The sequence below is a fragment of the Poromitra crassiceps genome, assembly GCF_964638095.1.
Source record: "Poromitra crassiceps genome assembly, chromosome: 12".
NCBI classification, from domain to species: Eukaryota; Metazoa; Chordata; class Actinopteri; order Beryciformes; family Melamphaidae; genus Poromitra; species Poromitra crassiceps.
In genome coordinates, this window is record NC_139632.1 from 25,461,855 (window position 1) to 25,476,919 (window position 15,065).

At 42.0% G+C, this 15,065-nt stretch overlaps 1 protein-coding gene across 1 annotated transcript; it reads left to right on the plus strand.

The window, feature by feature from the left end:
- The first annotated feature begins 2,601 nt into the window (after nt 1–2,601).
- On the plus strand, nt 2,602–10,710 carry lrrc8c (leucine rich repeat containing 8 VRAC subunit C). Its single transcript, XM_083647654.1, has 3 exons — nt 2,602–2,721; nt 6,052–6,194; nt 7,779–10,710. The coding sequence occupies exons 2-3, from the start codon at nt 6,057–6,059 to the stop codon at nt 10,017–10,019; spliced, it is 2,379 nt and encodes a 792-aa protein (XP_083503780.1). The 5' UTR covers nt 2,602–2,721; nt 6,052–6,056; the 3' UTR covers nt 10,020–10,710.
- Nucleotides 10,711–15,065: the final 4,355 nt, after the last annotated feature.

A 15,065-nucleotide genomic window follows, 5' to 3' on the forward strand; every position in this document is an offset into this window, starting at 1 on the left:
TCTCCATCTGAAAAGTAACTAAAGCTGTCAAATAAATGTAGAAAGTACAAGATTTCTCTCTGAAATGTAGTGAGTAAATGTAGGCAACTTAGTTCAATTCCACTACTATTTACTGTCTATGACTGAATCCCATGAATGTGAATTCACTTTCTTGTTTCCTCCACCACTTGCATCATCCTGCCAGCAGGGAGCAGCACAGACTCATCTAATCTGCTTCCATTCTACTTCCTATGCAGGTGTGGAAAGTCTGGAAAAGTATTCAAACTTAATGTGATCATTTCCAGGTCTTGAATAGATTGGGAATTAAAAAGAAATGTCTGGAAAACACTGTAAGAAAAAAGTCACTAGCGATTTTACAAGTGATTCATTCGACAATCAAGTGCGTTACTTAAAAACCTCCTTGTTTACGAGTAGTTTTTTTTACGCCATGCCCTTGTGTAGTGCCATTTGTATGTCAAACGGGCTGATTCGGGGCATGACTGCACTGACCAACATGTAAATCGAACTCACCTATAGCCCCACCTCCACTCCAGTCCTATGCTCCAGTCCTGTCCAACCAGGTCAAACAAGCGCATGATTTTAAAACTGTGGTAGCCCAATTGTGCCGCATTTATTGGTAAACTGTGTCAAATCTGACAAAATTGTTGAATGAAATTCAACAATTTTGGTTTTGATTTTTGATCAAATGATAAACTCGGCTATATTATAGCCGAGTTTATCATTTCATACAGTAAATGCACAAAGCAATATAAAAACCAATAGCCTTCCTTACCTACATAACTTCATCCAGGCATGTCCTTCCTCTGGGGGGCAGGCCAGGAGCAGTGGGCACTGAGCAGCTTTCTTGTGTAGGCCTACAGCGCCCAGGGACCGACTTCAAATGTTGTTGTCACTGGTCAGATGACCGTCCATATCGATGTTGTATGGAGGAACCCCAGGGAGAACATGCACACAGAGGCCCCTTTGATGACGTAGCCCACCTGGGCATGGGCACTGAGGGGGACACACCCTCAGCACAACAGCTATCTCCTATCACCAGGGAAACTGAAGCCTTGAGGAGGCTCCAGGGCTTGATGTATAGCTACTTGTGCTGTAAGCACTTTGTTCTTTCTCTGCCTTCTTTCCAGTTGTGAGGCATAATTGAAAATGAAGTCATTGTGTTTTTCATTAAAGTGAATCCTATATTTGAAATCTTGCCAGCACTCTGGTCGAAATGACAGGGCCGCAGTGTGGTGGAGGCTGCAGGATCGATCAGGCTCAAGTCAGCAAGTATCTGCCCTGCTGAAGTGTCCTTGAGCAAGACTCTCCCTGCTCCAGTAATGATAGGCTCTGATTCACTTGTGGACGGGGCAAGCAAAATGCAGTTTCCCTACAGAAAGGCCTTTTCAATTGATCAAACAGCTGCCAGAGGAAAATATTCAAAATCCAATACATTGCAGTTGCTAAGCCTATTTGTCATAACACTTTAATATCCAAACAGTTGTGTGCCCATTGCCAATGGACTACTGATAGGATAATCTTAACTCTAACCCTAAAGTTAGGATTTCAGAGAGAACAGGACAACACAGGCACACTCAATCAAAAATCAATGTTGCTGCCAATCTTTGACATATCCCAGGCTCCAGGGGCGGACTGGGATTCTAATTCAGGCCGGGCATTAGATAGCAAGCAGGCCAGGCTGATACGGGCCGCCGCGCGTGCCGGCGTCCATAGGGTGCCGGCGAAAAATTTGGGCCATTTGAAGCCCAATTTGAGCCGTTTGAAGCCCAATTTGGGCTGTTTGAAGCCCGATTTGGGCCGTTTGAAGCCCGATTTGGGCCGAGTCCAATTTTACAATGAGATGCACCCACTTTAACCCTGAATAAAGTAATAAAACCACTAGTAAACCAGTAGGCAGCGCCTGGCCTGCTGTTCAGTGAGTGGCCTGACTGGGGGCACCAAATTTTTTTTTTTTTTTTTTTTTTTTTTTTGCAGGCCAGGCCAGGCCAGGCCACCGGGCATTTGCCCGACGTGCCCGATTATGCAGTCCACGCCTGCCAGGCTCTGATAATCAAGTTAGCATTTATGGAGTGGCAAATAATTCACTTTTTGTGCTTTTTACACTATAAAAAAAACTGCCATGATGTAGCCTAAACAAACTGGCATTTAAATTGTTAAAATTCTGAGTATGAATGAAATCGGTAACCTACCTCAGAAACACTTTTTTTTTTTTTTTTTTTTTTTTACCTTTGAATCTTCACGTTAGAACAAGGATGCAAATAATTCTGATTGTGCACTGATGGGGATGATGAATGTATTATTCATTAGGCTGCTGCTGTTGTTGTTGTTGTTGTTGTTGTTGTTGTTGTTGTTGTTGTTGTTGTTGTTGTTAGGTTTAAAAAAAAAAATTTGCAGTCATGCTGCAAGCTGGGTGGTCTTCAAGGACCAACGGCGTGGGTTAGCGTTAGTTTACAAAAACAAAATAGACCTCAGTCTCATCAACAACTTTGCACCATCGCAGACAGACAGAAAAGTTTCTCCTCTGGGGTCCTTAGCAGAAGTCCACGCCCTGTGGCGTAGGCTAGCCAGCCCAGTCCGAGGCGAGGCGAGCAGGGATCCGGTGGGAAGGCGGACGGACATAACGGAAAAGAAAGGGACCGCAAGGACATCATGATCCAAAACCCCGCCTGACGCCTGGAAACAGACCGCTAGACTCACCACTCAGACTGATCTCTAACTAAGGTAAATCATTACCACTGCCTCCTACAGAGCATTATGTTCATTGGTTCGACATAGATAGGCTACACTCGGCGCGCAGAGATACAATACTCTTCTGGGCTGGGCAGATAACTGACATTTATAGTGTAATTATTACGGTGTTTAGCACCATTGACATATATGTTAGCATGTTATCTGTAGGCTGCTTGTGAAATAGCCTACGAGGTTATTTGCTTGTAAGTTGCCCACTGTTACAGCGTTTAGGTCGCTGGACCCTGGCAGAGTGCACCTTAAATTTACCCTCGCTGTTTTCAGGGGAAACTAGCTTACTGGACAGGCGATGTTTAGTCAGTACCCTATAATCATAGGATAATGGATAAAACACACACATATATTTTTTTGTATGTAGTTTTTCTTGTAGTGTCTGTGTCACAAAAAGTCCACGAATGTCTATAACCTATTAATAGCCTGCCCTACACCCAATCGTTTTTAAATGATCTCTTACAGTTCTGTTGTTTTTTCCACAACCTTTGGAGGCAGGTTTTAGACAGGGTCTGTAGCCTGTCCCTCGGGTTGGGTGTGTTCCAAACATGAATAGTCTGTTTTGGGATATCTGAGATTTGCCAAATTTCCTGTCAGGAAGAGACAAGGTCTGCTCCGCTCAGTGCTCATTGTCTGACTCATCCAGTGGAAAGAAATCATTTTCTTCAACAGTAGCACACAGACAATTGGGGGTCTTTATCTGTGTTCTTTATTTGTTTATGAGGCCTCATAACTACTCAACTGTTTTGGTTTGCATTAGGCCACAGCATAAACAAATCCTGTTATTTAAGATGTTTATGTTAGCCATCAGTAGTGTGTGTGTGTGGGGGGGGACTGTCCATTTTTCCTGTTAAGACACTGAAACAGTGAAACTGAAGTTTGTGTGTGACAAACTTTAAGAAAATAACTGTAAATATCTGTCTCCACTTTGACATGAAAATGCTTAATCAGTATTGCAGAATACCCCATTTATATATATGTATATACACACACACACACACACCATACATATATATATATATATATATGTGTATGTATGTATATATATACACACACACGGTTCTAGATACAATGCTTCAGCATATGTGTGTGTGTGTGTCTGTGTGTATGTATATATATATACACACACACACACACAGCGGTCATATATATATATGTGTGTGTGTATATACAGTATATATATATACATACACACATATATACATATATCGTAATGCACAAGATTGTGAGTGTAGATGGATCTATGCTAATCAAATGATAGCCTACTGGAACTGCAGATGATACGCTATGTAGTATGGATGGTATTAAGAGAGTGAACCTTCTATGAATGGTGTATACATTTCCCTGCTTGTAGAAAGCCCATATTTGTACTTGGAGGGTGAAGTTGGCTTGTGTCGAATGCGTAGCCTTCTCTGCTGCCAAGTTGTTTTTTTCCTTATCCCCACCACCCCAGGATTATTTCCTCCCCTCAGGATTACTTACTACACATTAAATACATTAAATACTCTTCATATTGATCAAGTCATGCTAAATATATTTTTGAATGATATATTTGACCCAAATCATGTCTCCAATATGCAGCATGATGTTCGTTAGGCCTTTTGAGTTTGAATGACATTGCAATCAACCCCCTGCCTGCATCGGTGACAGCTATTGGAAACAAGAGCCTGCAGCTACAGTAAGCAAATTGCAAAAGGTGACTACGAACAGTTTGGAGCTGCATCAGTAAACTTAAATCATGAATCGTTGCACATGCTGCTGTTCATACAATGGCTCATGTGATGTTCAACTGTTACCTGTTTTTTTTTACCTTTATTTACCCAGGAAATGAGAGTCATTGAGATAATTAAAAAAAAAATCTCTTTTACATGAGTGTGGCCAAGACAGGAAGCAGCACAAGACATTATGATGTCATACGTGGCCACTAGGGGCTGTGTGGCCATGTCGCTGATAATGTCATATGTGGCCAGTGGCCAGGTCGCTGAAAGAAAGTGGCCAACAACATAGAGAATCGACCAAGCCCAAGCCACCGAGTCCAATAACGGCGGGGCGTAGCCACTCTATAGACTCCATGTCTTGTTTGATACATGGAATGGTGGATAATGAATAGTGCCCTGTCTAGGGGCGAGGGGAACTGGGGGGAGTAGCCTGCCTGATCCTTCCAGCTCCCACTTGCTACGTCCTGCTGGTGAAACTCCTCACTGTCAGGTGAAAAGAAGTGGCTGGTGACTGCAAATGTACTCGGAGGAAGCATGTGCTAGTCTTCGGCTCTTGTAAAAATAATCTGACAATGATTAACCTATAGAGCACAACATGCATCACCCATGGCGGGCAGGCTCCCCCCCAAGGGTCTGGGGGGTTGCCTCGGATGGGTGTACCCAAAAATACTGGTCCCCTGCCCTGACCTCTGCCCCCTTGTTTCTTTCTCCTATGCTTGTGTGTGTGTGTGTCTGTGTGTGTGTGCATTAACATTGAAACAATCATTTATGTCCAGTGTCCAATCCGATTTGACAAAAGATAAGCATGTGTGTTTTAGTTTTACATAAGTTAATTAGATGAAATAAATAAAATAAAATACATTTTGTTCAATGGCAAAAAAAAATACGTAGGCTATTTTTTTGTTGCCAGATTTCACAATAACACATAAAGGTCCGCGATACCGTGATACCGTGAAACCGTGGTATTTTTGTCCAAGGTTATCATACCGCCAAAAACTCATACCGTTGCATCTCTACATGTGCTGTGGCTCAAATTGTGGTTAAGTGAATCACTTTCTTTATGTGTGTTATAAACCTTTCAGTTTGAGTCAACACTGAAATCCGGTCGGATGAAACTCATGCTGATGGAACAAATAAAAAACTATGTTTAGCAAGAACAGTAAAGGCGAAAAAATACTTTTTTTAATACGTTGTCAGAATCATGAGCGAAGTGTGTGCGATGTCACATGACAGGTGTGTTTCTAAAAGAAAAAGAAAAAATGGAAATGGAAACCCCTGTGTCTATGCAGTTTTTGTTTTTCATGATGCCCTGTATAGGAAATATGAATGGAGTTGTATTGTATAACAGTGTTTCATCTGCTCATAGGAGTGATAATCTATGAGATGTTTTCTGATGATATTCTGTAGGAGGTAGTATGTGTAATAATTTACACTAGTAATCTGCCAGGGACTGAACCCTGGAGCTCTTTGTTTGTGTGAACCCACAACCGTGGTCTCTTTCATACCTTTTCTAGACTGAATTAAATGGTGAGGCCTGTGACTGAACCATTGCCCCCGTCTTGTGACTTGATTTTCATTTTTTTTGTCCCAACAGGCACCATGATTCCCGTGACAGAGTTCCGGCAGTTCTCCGACCAGCAGCCAGCGTTGCGGATGCTGAAGCCGTGGTGGGATGTGTTCACCGACTATCTCTCCGTTGTCATGCTCATGATCGGTGTGTTTGGATGCACCCTGCAGGTTAGTAGCACTGCCCCATCCGTGCTGCCTCTACTCTGAAAGTGAATAGGCTACTCTTTGTTTCTAGATAAGCATGTACAACACCACCTGACTCAGAGAGAAAGTGTGTCAGGACACCCATTGCCTGGTTCTGTATCAGGTTCTGTATTAACTTTTAACAAGAGGTATAGAGTTTTCCATACAGTGTGGCTGTTGTGCTGTACTGTAAGAATGTTACTCTTATTCCTAATGAATGGAGCCACAACTATATCCCTTTTAGTTCCTTTTGTTTTATAAATTCTGTGCTAATAAATCCTCGTGAGGCCGTCGACCACAGTAGAAATTTGATGAACACACTCTCATAAGAGTTCATTGATGTAGCATAGCATTTGAAATGGCTCGTGATATAAAGATTTCCACTTTTGGTCTGTATTTTCACTCCAACCACCTCATATGAAGAGAAGCAGAACTACTAAGTAAATAAATACACCTATGCTCATTTAAAATGTTTCAACTGTAACATGCCTCTGGGATGAAGGGAGTAAAGCTGCTAGAAAAGCTTTTCCCTATCAAAAATGAGTTTGTCTCAACCCAGGGGAAATCCACTGAAGGAACATCAGCTTTGTTATTGTAATGACTTGTGTCCCCTGCATGGGCGCCAGCTCAGGTCCAGTTACAGCCTCAGTTCCTGCACACAGAACCAGGACTGTGGGGAGCAATGGAAGCATTCAGTGTAGCAGTGTTTACCAGTGGAAACTTTCACCCACCCAACTTACCCTTTTAGTAAACATAAGATTCCAAACACCAGTAGCATGTCACTTCACTTCCTTCACTGTGTAGAAAAGGAAGGTTTTTGGCTCTGTAGTATAAATACTGAAACGATACAAAAAGAAAGTATTGGGGGGGATGCTGGGAGAGATTATTATTAACAAGATATTTTATCTGGGTGCAAATATCCTTCTGTTTCCACCGAGGGTGTCACCACCCCAATGTTTGGAAATGATCTAACAGTAAATACAGTGGACAATTAAGTATGTTAGCCATCCATTCTGACAAGTTTACATTTGCAGCAGTTTACAGCAATTTTGGACTGTACCACGTTGAGTGTTTTTTCAACAATTTGACATTCCTGCTTTAGTAGGAGAGACACAGAGAGCCACACTTAGTAAAATTCTGCTGATCTGCTCTTCAGAGACCTCAGCAACCTGACTGTGCATTTTCATCTGTGATGTGCCGCAGCAGAACTGCATTACCCCTCCCTCAGTGTATGATGCCATTTGCCAAAAAGAAAGAAAAGAAAAGAAAAGATTGATTCAGTCAAATTTTGTATTAAAGGCATGACTCAAAATGACTGTTTATGGTTAAGACACGATGTGCAGAGTTGAGCATAGTATTGCAAAATAGAGGACATGTCTCCCCCTTGAGCTTGACACAGTTAAACTAGCCATTTCCTGTTTATCTTTGTGTGTCTATTACCAGTAAACACATAAGGCATTTGTTGTTTACTGATGCCATCTTGTGGCCATAATTATTGTCTCCCAGTGTCTGAATGTCTGTTGTTTGTATTTTAATCTTACTTTCTTTGTGTTTTAATTTTCAATTTAGGTGATGCAAGACAAAATCATATGCCTTCCTCAGAGACCAGACCAAAACATGCCTTCGGACAACAGAAGTAAAGCTGAAGTGGAGCCATTGTTACAGTTGCAGTCCCATATTTCAGCTCCGCCAAGAGAAATGAAGGGCTTAAAGACCGATCTGGATCTTCAACAGTACAGTTTCATCAATCAAATGTGTTATGAAAAGGCCCTGCACTGGTACGCAAAGTACTTTCCCTATCTGGTTCTTATACACACTCTAATTTTCATGGTGTGTAGCAACTTCTGGTTCAAATTTCCCGGCTCTAGTTCTAAAATAGAGCATTTCATTTCCATCCTCGGCAAGTGCTTTGACTCCCCATGGACCACACGAGCCTTGTCAGAGGTTTCCGGAGAAAATCCTGAAGAAAAGGACCATAAAAAGAACAGCGTTAATGTACCTCCTGGAGAGGGAAATCTGGAGAAGACGCAGTCCCTCCGGTCCATCCCCGAAAAGATTGTAGTTGACAAGCCCACAGCGAGCGCTCTTGACAAAAAAGAGGGAGAACAAGCTAAAGCTCTTTTCGAAAAGGTAAAGAAGTTCCGTCTGCACGTCGAGGAGGGGGTTATCCTCTATATTATGTACGTACGCCAGACTGTGTTCAAGGTGCTGAAATTCCTCCTGATCATTGCATACAACAGCGTTTTAGTGTCTGAAGTGCAGATTACAGTCAAGTGTTATGTTGAGATAGAGGACATGACTGGCTATAAACACTTCTCATGTAATCACACCATGGCGCATCTGTTCTCCAAGCTCTCTTACTGTTATCTGTGTTTTGTGGCCGTCTACGGATTAATAACTCTCTACACGTCCTACTGGCTGTTTTACCGCTCTCTGAAAGAATACTCCTTTGAGTATGTGCGGCAGGAAACGGGCATCAACGACATCCCTGATGTCAAGAATGACTTTGCTTTCATGCTCCACATGATTGATCAGTACGACCCATTGTATTCCAAAAGATTTGCGGTTTTTCTGTCTGAGGTCAGTGAGAACAAGCTGAAACAGCTGAACCTCAACCATGAGTGGACTGCAGAGAAACTGCGTCAGAGACTGCAGACTAATGCTAACAACAGACTAGAGCTTCAGCTGTTCATGCTCTCAGGTCTACCAGACACCATCTTTGAGGTGACAGAGCTGCAGTCACTAAAGTTAGAGATCATCAACAATGTCACAATCCCTGCCTCCATCTCCCAATTGGAAAACCTTCAGGAGCTGTCTCTTTACCAATGCTCTCTAAAGTTGCACACAACAGCTACCTCCTTCCTCAAAGAGACCCTGAAAGTGCTTCGTGTCAAGTTTGATGATAGCAGGGAGCTTCCACACTGGCTGTATGGCCTGAGGAACTTAGAGGAACTCTATCTCAGTGGATCACTAAGTCCTGATGCCTCCAAGAACTTAGTTCTTGAGTCGCTGCGTGAGCTGAAGTGTTTGAAGTGTCTCTCCCTCAAGAGCAATCTGACCAAGATCCCGCAGTCTATTGTGGATGTTTCAAGCCACTTGCAGCGGCTCTACATATACAATGACGGCACCAAGCTAGTTATGCTCAACAACCTGAAAAAGATGACCAATCTGACAGAGCTGGAGATAGTGCGCTGCGATCTGGAGCGCATTCCACATGCAGTCTTCAGCCTGACAAATCTGCAGGAGCTTGACCTGAAAGAAAATAACCTCCGCTCCATCGAGGAGATCCTTAGCTTCCAGCATCTCCGGAAACTCACTTGCCTCAAACTTTGGTATAACAGCATCATGTATATCCCAGAGCACATCAAGAAGCTTGGCAGCCTGGAGCGTCTCTACTTCAGCCACAACAAGATCGAGATATTGCCCTCACACCTATTCTTATGCAACAAGCTGCGCTACCTGGACCTGTCTAACAACGACATCCGCTTCATCCCTCCAGAAATTGGAGTCCTTCAGAGTCTGCAGTACTTCTCTGTCACCTGCAACAAAATTGAATATCTACCGGATGAGCTCTTCTTTTGCAAAAAGCTCAAAACGCTAAAGCTCGGCAAGAATACACTGTCGTTACTCTCACCAAAGATTTCCTACCTGCTTCTGCTGACACACCTGGATCTCAAAGGCAACCATTTTGAGGTCCTGCCACCAGAGCTGGGTTGCTGTCGGGCCTTGAAGCGCAGTGGCCTTATAGTGGAAGATGCACTGTTTGAAACATTGCCTTCAGATATCAGGGACCAAATGAAGGCTGAGTGAGATGCCTTATTGTAGCCAAAGTGCCATCTGTTTGTCTACTAAATCGTAGTTTTCCTTTATATTAGTTGATTATCATAATCATGTATTACACGACCTTCTTGTTTCTGGACTACTGTTAAGAAAGTTGTGAGTTTGTTCATCTTTCCTTGATGAAGGAGAAGATTCCTCATTTGTATAGATATCACATCTGTGACTTTATCTTAAGAATGTCATCGACAAGGGAGTGTGCTCTTGTTCATTGATTGTAATTTACTTTTTTTAATCTGGGGACACGTTTTTTCCTGAAACACATTTACTGTCACCGATAGGATGATTTGATTTTTGAGTGGAAGTCTAAAATGAGAACCTCAATGGCAATGCTGTATGGGACAAATATTGTGTTGCACTTCCAGCACCTTTTGTTTTGCTCAGACATAACAGGGATATTAGAGACTAGCAGTTCATAATATTCATCATGGGTAGCAGCAGGGGGAACACAAAATAGTATAGCCTATAAGATATACATAAAGACATGTTGGTAAACAATTCTGTTATAGAAAGATTCTATTTGTGAGGCAATACATTAAAAGATGACATCATGCTGTTGTTATTAATCAGTTGTTGAAATGTACATAAAGTGTGTAGGCCTACTACAAAAATGTATTTTTATAAGCAGTTTTTTCATATTGATGAACAATAAAAACAGCCAATTTATTTGTAATTAAAATGTCTATTTCAGTGTTGTATTTTTCTGTGAATTTTATTTTGACTTTGACTTGGAACAATACACAAACAAAACAAACAAACAGGCTCAGACACAGTAAAGGAAAAGAAAGAAAAGTATACAGGGGTCCCACACAAGGGGCCCATGAGGAACCAGACGGGCAAGCCCTAACCTCATCGATGTAGGCTAGAAATGGGTACCAAATAGTTAGAAACTTTTTAAGTGAGCTGGTTCTCAGGGATCTGAGTCTCTCCACCCTTATAACAATTCTGAGTATAGTAGTTAATCATTAGTTAAAGTAAGTTTGTGAGTATAGTAGTTAATCACGTGAGATTTGAACCCACACCCCAAAGCTGTTTGTCACATTCTCTACCAACTTGACTTGAGCTAACCAGACTGTTGAATGAGGTCGCTAGAGCCTATACTATGGATCTGTAGAGCAGACCCAAGTATTATAGTTTTGAAGGTATATTCCACCCAAATAATACTTTCTGTCCATGTACTTGTAACCTAATCTAGGTAAATTTCAGACATGAAAGCAGTGGCCTGTCTTGTCTGAGGTGAAATGTAAATGAACTAGAGTTATATGATCAAATGTTTCATGTCCCCTTTAAATAACCATTGTCATATACTTCCTCCATTTTCTGCTCGTACCAGACGTCTCACTAGGCAAATCCATCAGTTTGATTAAGCTATGATTGTATTTTTTTTTTTATGTGCTTTAATTTTAATAAAATATAACTATTTGTAACTTGAGTTACTTGACAAAGTAACTGGTATAATTTTACTGAAACCTCAAATGATAAGTTATATTACTGAGTTACTGCTAAGAGTAATAAACTGCTGCTAGTATGACTGGGAAGACGGAGAGGAATGAAATGGTGGTTGACGCTGCAAAGAGGTTTCTGGATGTGGTTGATGTATCTGGAACAGAGATAGATAAAATACCGAGAGATGCATTTGTGCAAACTCAGGCATCTGCCTCTGAGTGATATGGACAATAATTATGAATTGGAGCACTTTGGGTGGATACGGTGTTACTTTTTAGTTTAGTTTATTAGTTAAATTCAGATCAGTTCAGTTTGAGTTCAGTAGATGGCGGTAATGCAACATCCTGGATGCCAACCGCCATAAAACCAAACAGTAGAATAAGAAGAGAAGAAGTAAATGACCTTTCATGACATTGGGGCTGGTTTTGGACTCTCCCTATTTGCAGATGATGGGATAAAAATATTAAACACACAACTGAGAGAATGCAGGAAGCACTGAATAAAATAGTTGATTGGGGAAGCAGGTGGGGATTTAAGATATCAGTGGAAAAAACAAAGTATGTTGTATTTCGTAAAATAAGAAAACTGAGTGTCAGGGTTTGTTTATGTATGGACAGGCAATTGAGAGGGTAAAAGAATTCAAATTTTGGGGAGTGCACCTTGATGAAAGGTTAACATGGAAAAAGCATATAGACAGCATAGTCACAAAGTGTGAAAAGGTACTCAATGTAATGCGGTCCCTGTCAGGAAGTACATGGAGTGCAGGTCAGGACACACAATTAATGATATATAGAGCAATGATAAGATCAAGAATAGACTATGGGTGTTTATGTTATGGAACAGCAGCCAAATCATCTCTCAAGAAATTGGAGGTAGTGCAGGCAAAGGCACTGAGAGTTTGCTGTGGGGCCTTCCGTACCTCTCCAATTCCAGCTTTACTTGTAGAAATGGGGTAAACTCCATTGGGAATACGACGAACAAAACTAGCAATGCAATATATAAGTAAACTAAGGGGACACCAAGGGGAGAACCCAGTAAAATTAGTTTTGGAAGACGCATGGGAATGGGGCAGAGTAAGAGCAAAGGAGTGTTTCATATTCAAAGTTAATAAAGAGATGGAAGAGCTGGAGTTGGGACAGGTAGGGGTGGCCCCTATAATTCACTGGCCAGTTGTACCACCATGGCTTTTACCTACTCCAGAAATAGATTTCACTGTTTTAGAAACGATAAGAAAACATGAGAATACGGATTATAGTAAAGTAGTGGGGGGAAGGCTAAAAAAACAACTGGGAACATTATCTGCAAATTTATACAGATGGGGCCCAAGATCCCAAAACTGGAAAATCTGGATTTGCATTTTACGTTCCAGATTTGGAAATTGTGAAATCTAGACGACTGTCTGAGGGGGTTTCAGTGTATACAACAGAACTAATTGCTATACTATGGGCATTGCAGTGGGTGGAGGAGGTGAGGCCGAGCCAGGCAGTCATATGCTCGGATATGGTCTCAGTTCTGATGACTTTGAGGGGAGGAAGCCTGGGAGCCCGCTCAGATCTTGTAGTGGAGCTGTTGGTTCTGTTGTATAGGATTGAGCATGCTGGAGGTTCAGTGGAGTTTCTGTGGGTGCCAGCCCATGTGGGAGTGGAAGGGAATGAGGTAGCTGTCATGGCAGCTAAAAAGTCCCTGAAGAGAGCTGTCGATCTGAGAGTGCCCATTGGGACGTATGAGTGTAGATCCATTATCAAAAGAAGAATAACAGCTGTGTGGCAGAAAGAGTGGGAAAATGAAAAGAAGGGGCGCCACTACTTCGATATACAAAATGGTGTAAGAAAAGAGCATTGTTATTTAGGGAGTGAGAGAAGACACACAGTTGTGATGACTAACTGGGGCACTGTGGACTGGCATGGGACTTGGCAAAGATGGGAAAACATGAAGATGGATTGTGTGCGACATGCAAAAAACAACAAACTGTGAAACACGTACTCAACTGTTACACACAAGAAAGAGAAAGGATGTATGCTGCTGTATTAAGCCTGGGCACAAAGACTGTATCAATGAAGAGCCTGCTGAATCCCACTGAGAATCAGGCAAGGACTGTGAAAGCAGTCCTTGAATTCATCGCCGCCACAGGATTACTCCTGTGGAATTAGAAATATTACTGTTTATGGTGTTTCTAAATTAGAAACACCATAAAGAGTAATATTTCCGACCAGTGAGAGGCAGCAATGTGCCGTAAGGCATCTAGTCTGCCGGAAAGCCATCCGAAGAAGAAGAAGAAGAAGAAGAAGAAGAAGAAGAAGAAGAAGAAGAAGAAGAAGAAGAAGAAGAAGAAGAAGAAGAAGAAGAAGAAGAAGAAGAAGAAGAAGAAGAAGAAGAAGAAGAAGAAGAAGAAGAAGAAGAAGAAGAAGAAGAAGAAGAAGAATATATAGCTGAAGCTAACGTTCCGTGTTAGCTGTGAAGCCGTCGGAGCTTTGGAGGATAGTTTGTCAGTAAATAGTTCAGGAGGAAAAGTTTCTATCACTGTGTGAAAATGAAAATGTCTAAAGTCCAGAAGCTGAGAGCTGTGGTGAAGCAGCGCCTAACTGCGGCTGTTGAAGATATATTTGGGCTGTTTGAAAGAACGATAGCAGAGTACGAGGAGGAAGCTACTCGTTCAAAAGAGGAGATCGACCAACAACGGAAACTGCTGGACGCTGTGTGGTTACACAGAGAAGCCTTGCATCCAAACCTCCAGCAGCTGTTTGTCATTAAAGAAGATGGTCCTGCTGAGCAGCAGGAGTGGAGCTACAGTCTGGACCATGAGGACCCAGATCCCCCACACGTTAAACACGAACAGGAGGAACTCTGGATCAGTCAAGAGGGAGAGCAGCTTCAAGGGCTGGAGGAGGCTGATATCACGAAGTTCCCATTCACTGCTGTCCCTGTGAATAGTGAATATGAAGAAGAGAAACCTCAGTCTGCACAGCTTCATCAAAGCCAAACCTTGGAGAACAGAGAGACAGAGCCTCTAGCCAGTAGCTCAACTGAACAGATGAAAACAGAAGCTGGTGGAGAGGACTGTGGAGTATCAGAACCAGCCAGGAACTTAGATCCAGCGAGTTTACAACCAGCTATTGATAACAAGATTTCAGACTCTTCTGAAGCTGAAAACAGTGATGAAGAATGGATGGAAACTATGGAACCTCAGTCAGGTTTAGACTCTCAGAAAAACAGTGAAGTTCTTGGGAAGAAACACTTAAGTTCCTCAGGTGGTTGTAAAAGATTTGGTTACAAATCAGACTTGAAGAAATGCATGATAGTCCACACACATGATAAACAATTTAATTGCTCAGTCTGTGGTAAAGGCTTTGGTCGTAAAGGAGACTTGAAGAGACACATGATAGTCCACACAGGAGAGAAACAATTTATTTGCTCAGTCTGTGGTAAAGGTTTTGGTCAAAAAGGACACTTGAAGGAACACACGATAGTCCACACTGGTGAGAAACAATTTAATTGCTCAGTCTGTGGTAAAGGCTTTGGTCGTAAAGGAGACTTGAAGAGACACATGATAGTCCACACAGGAGAGAAACAATT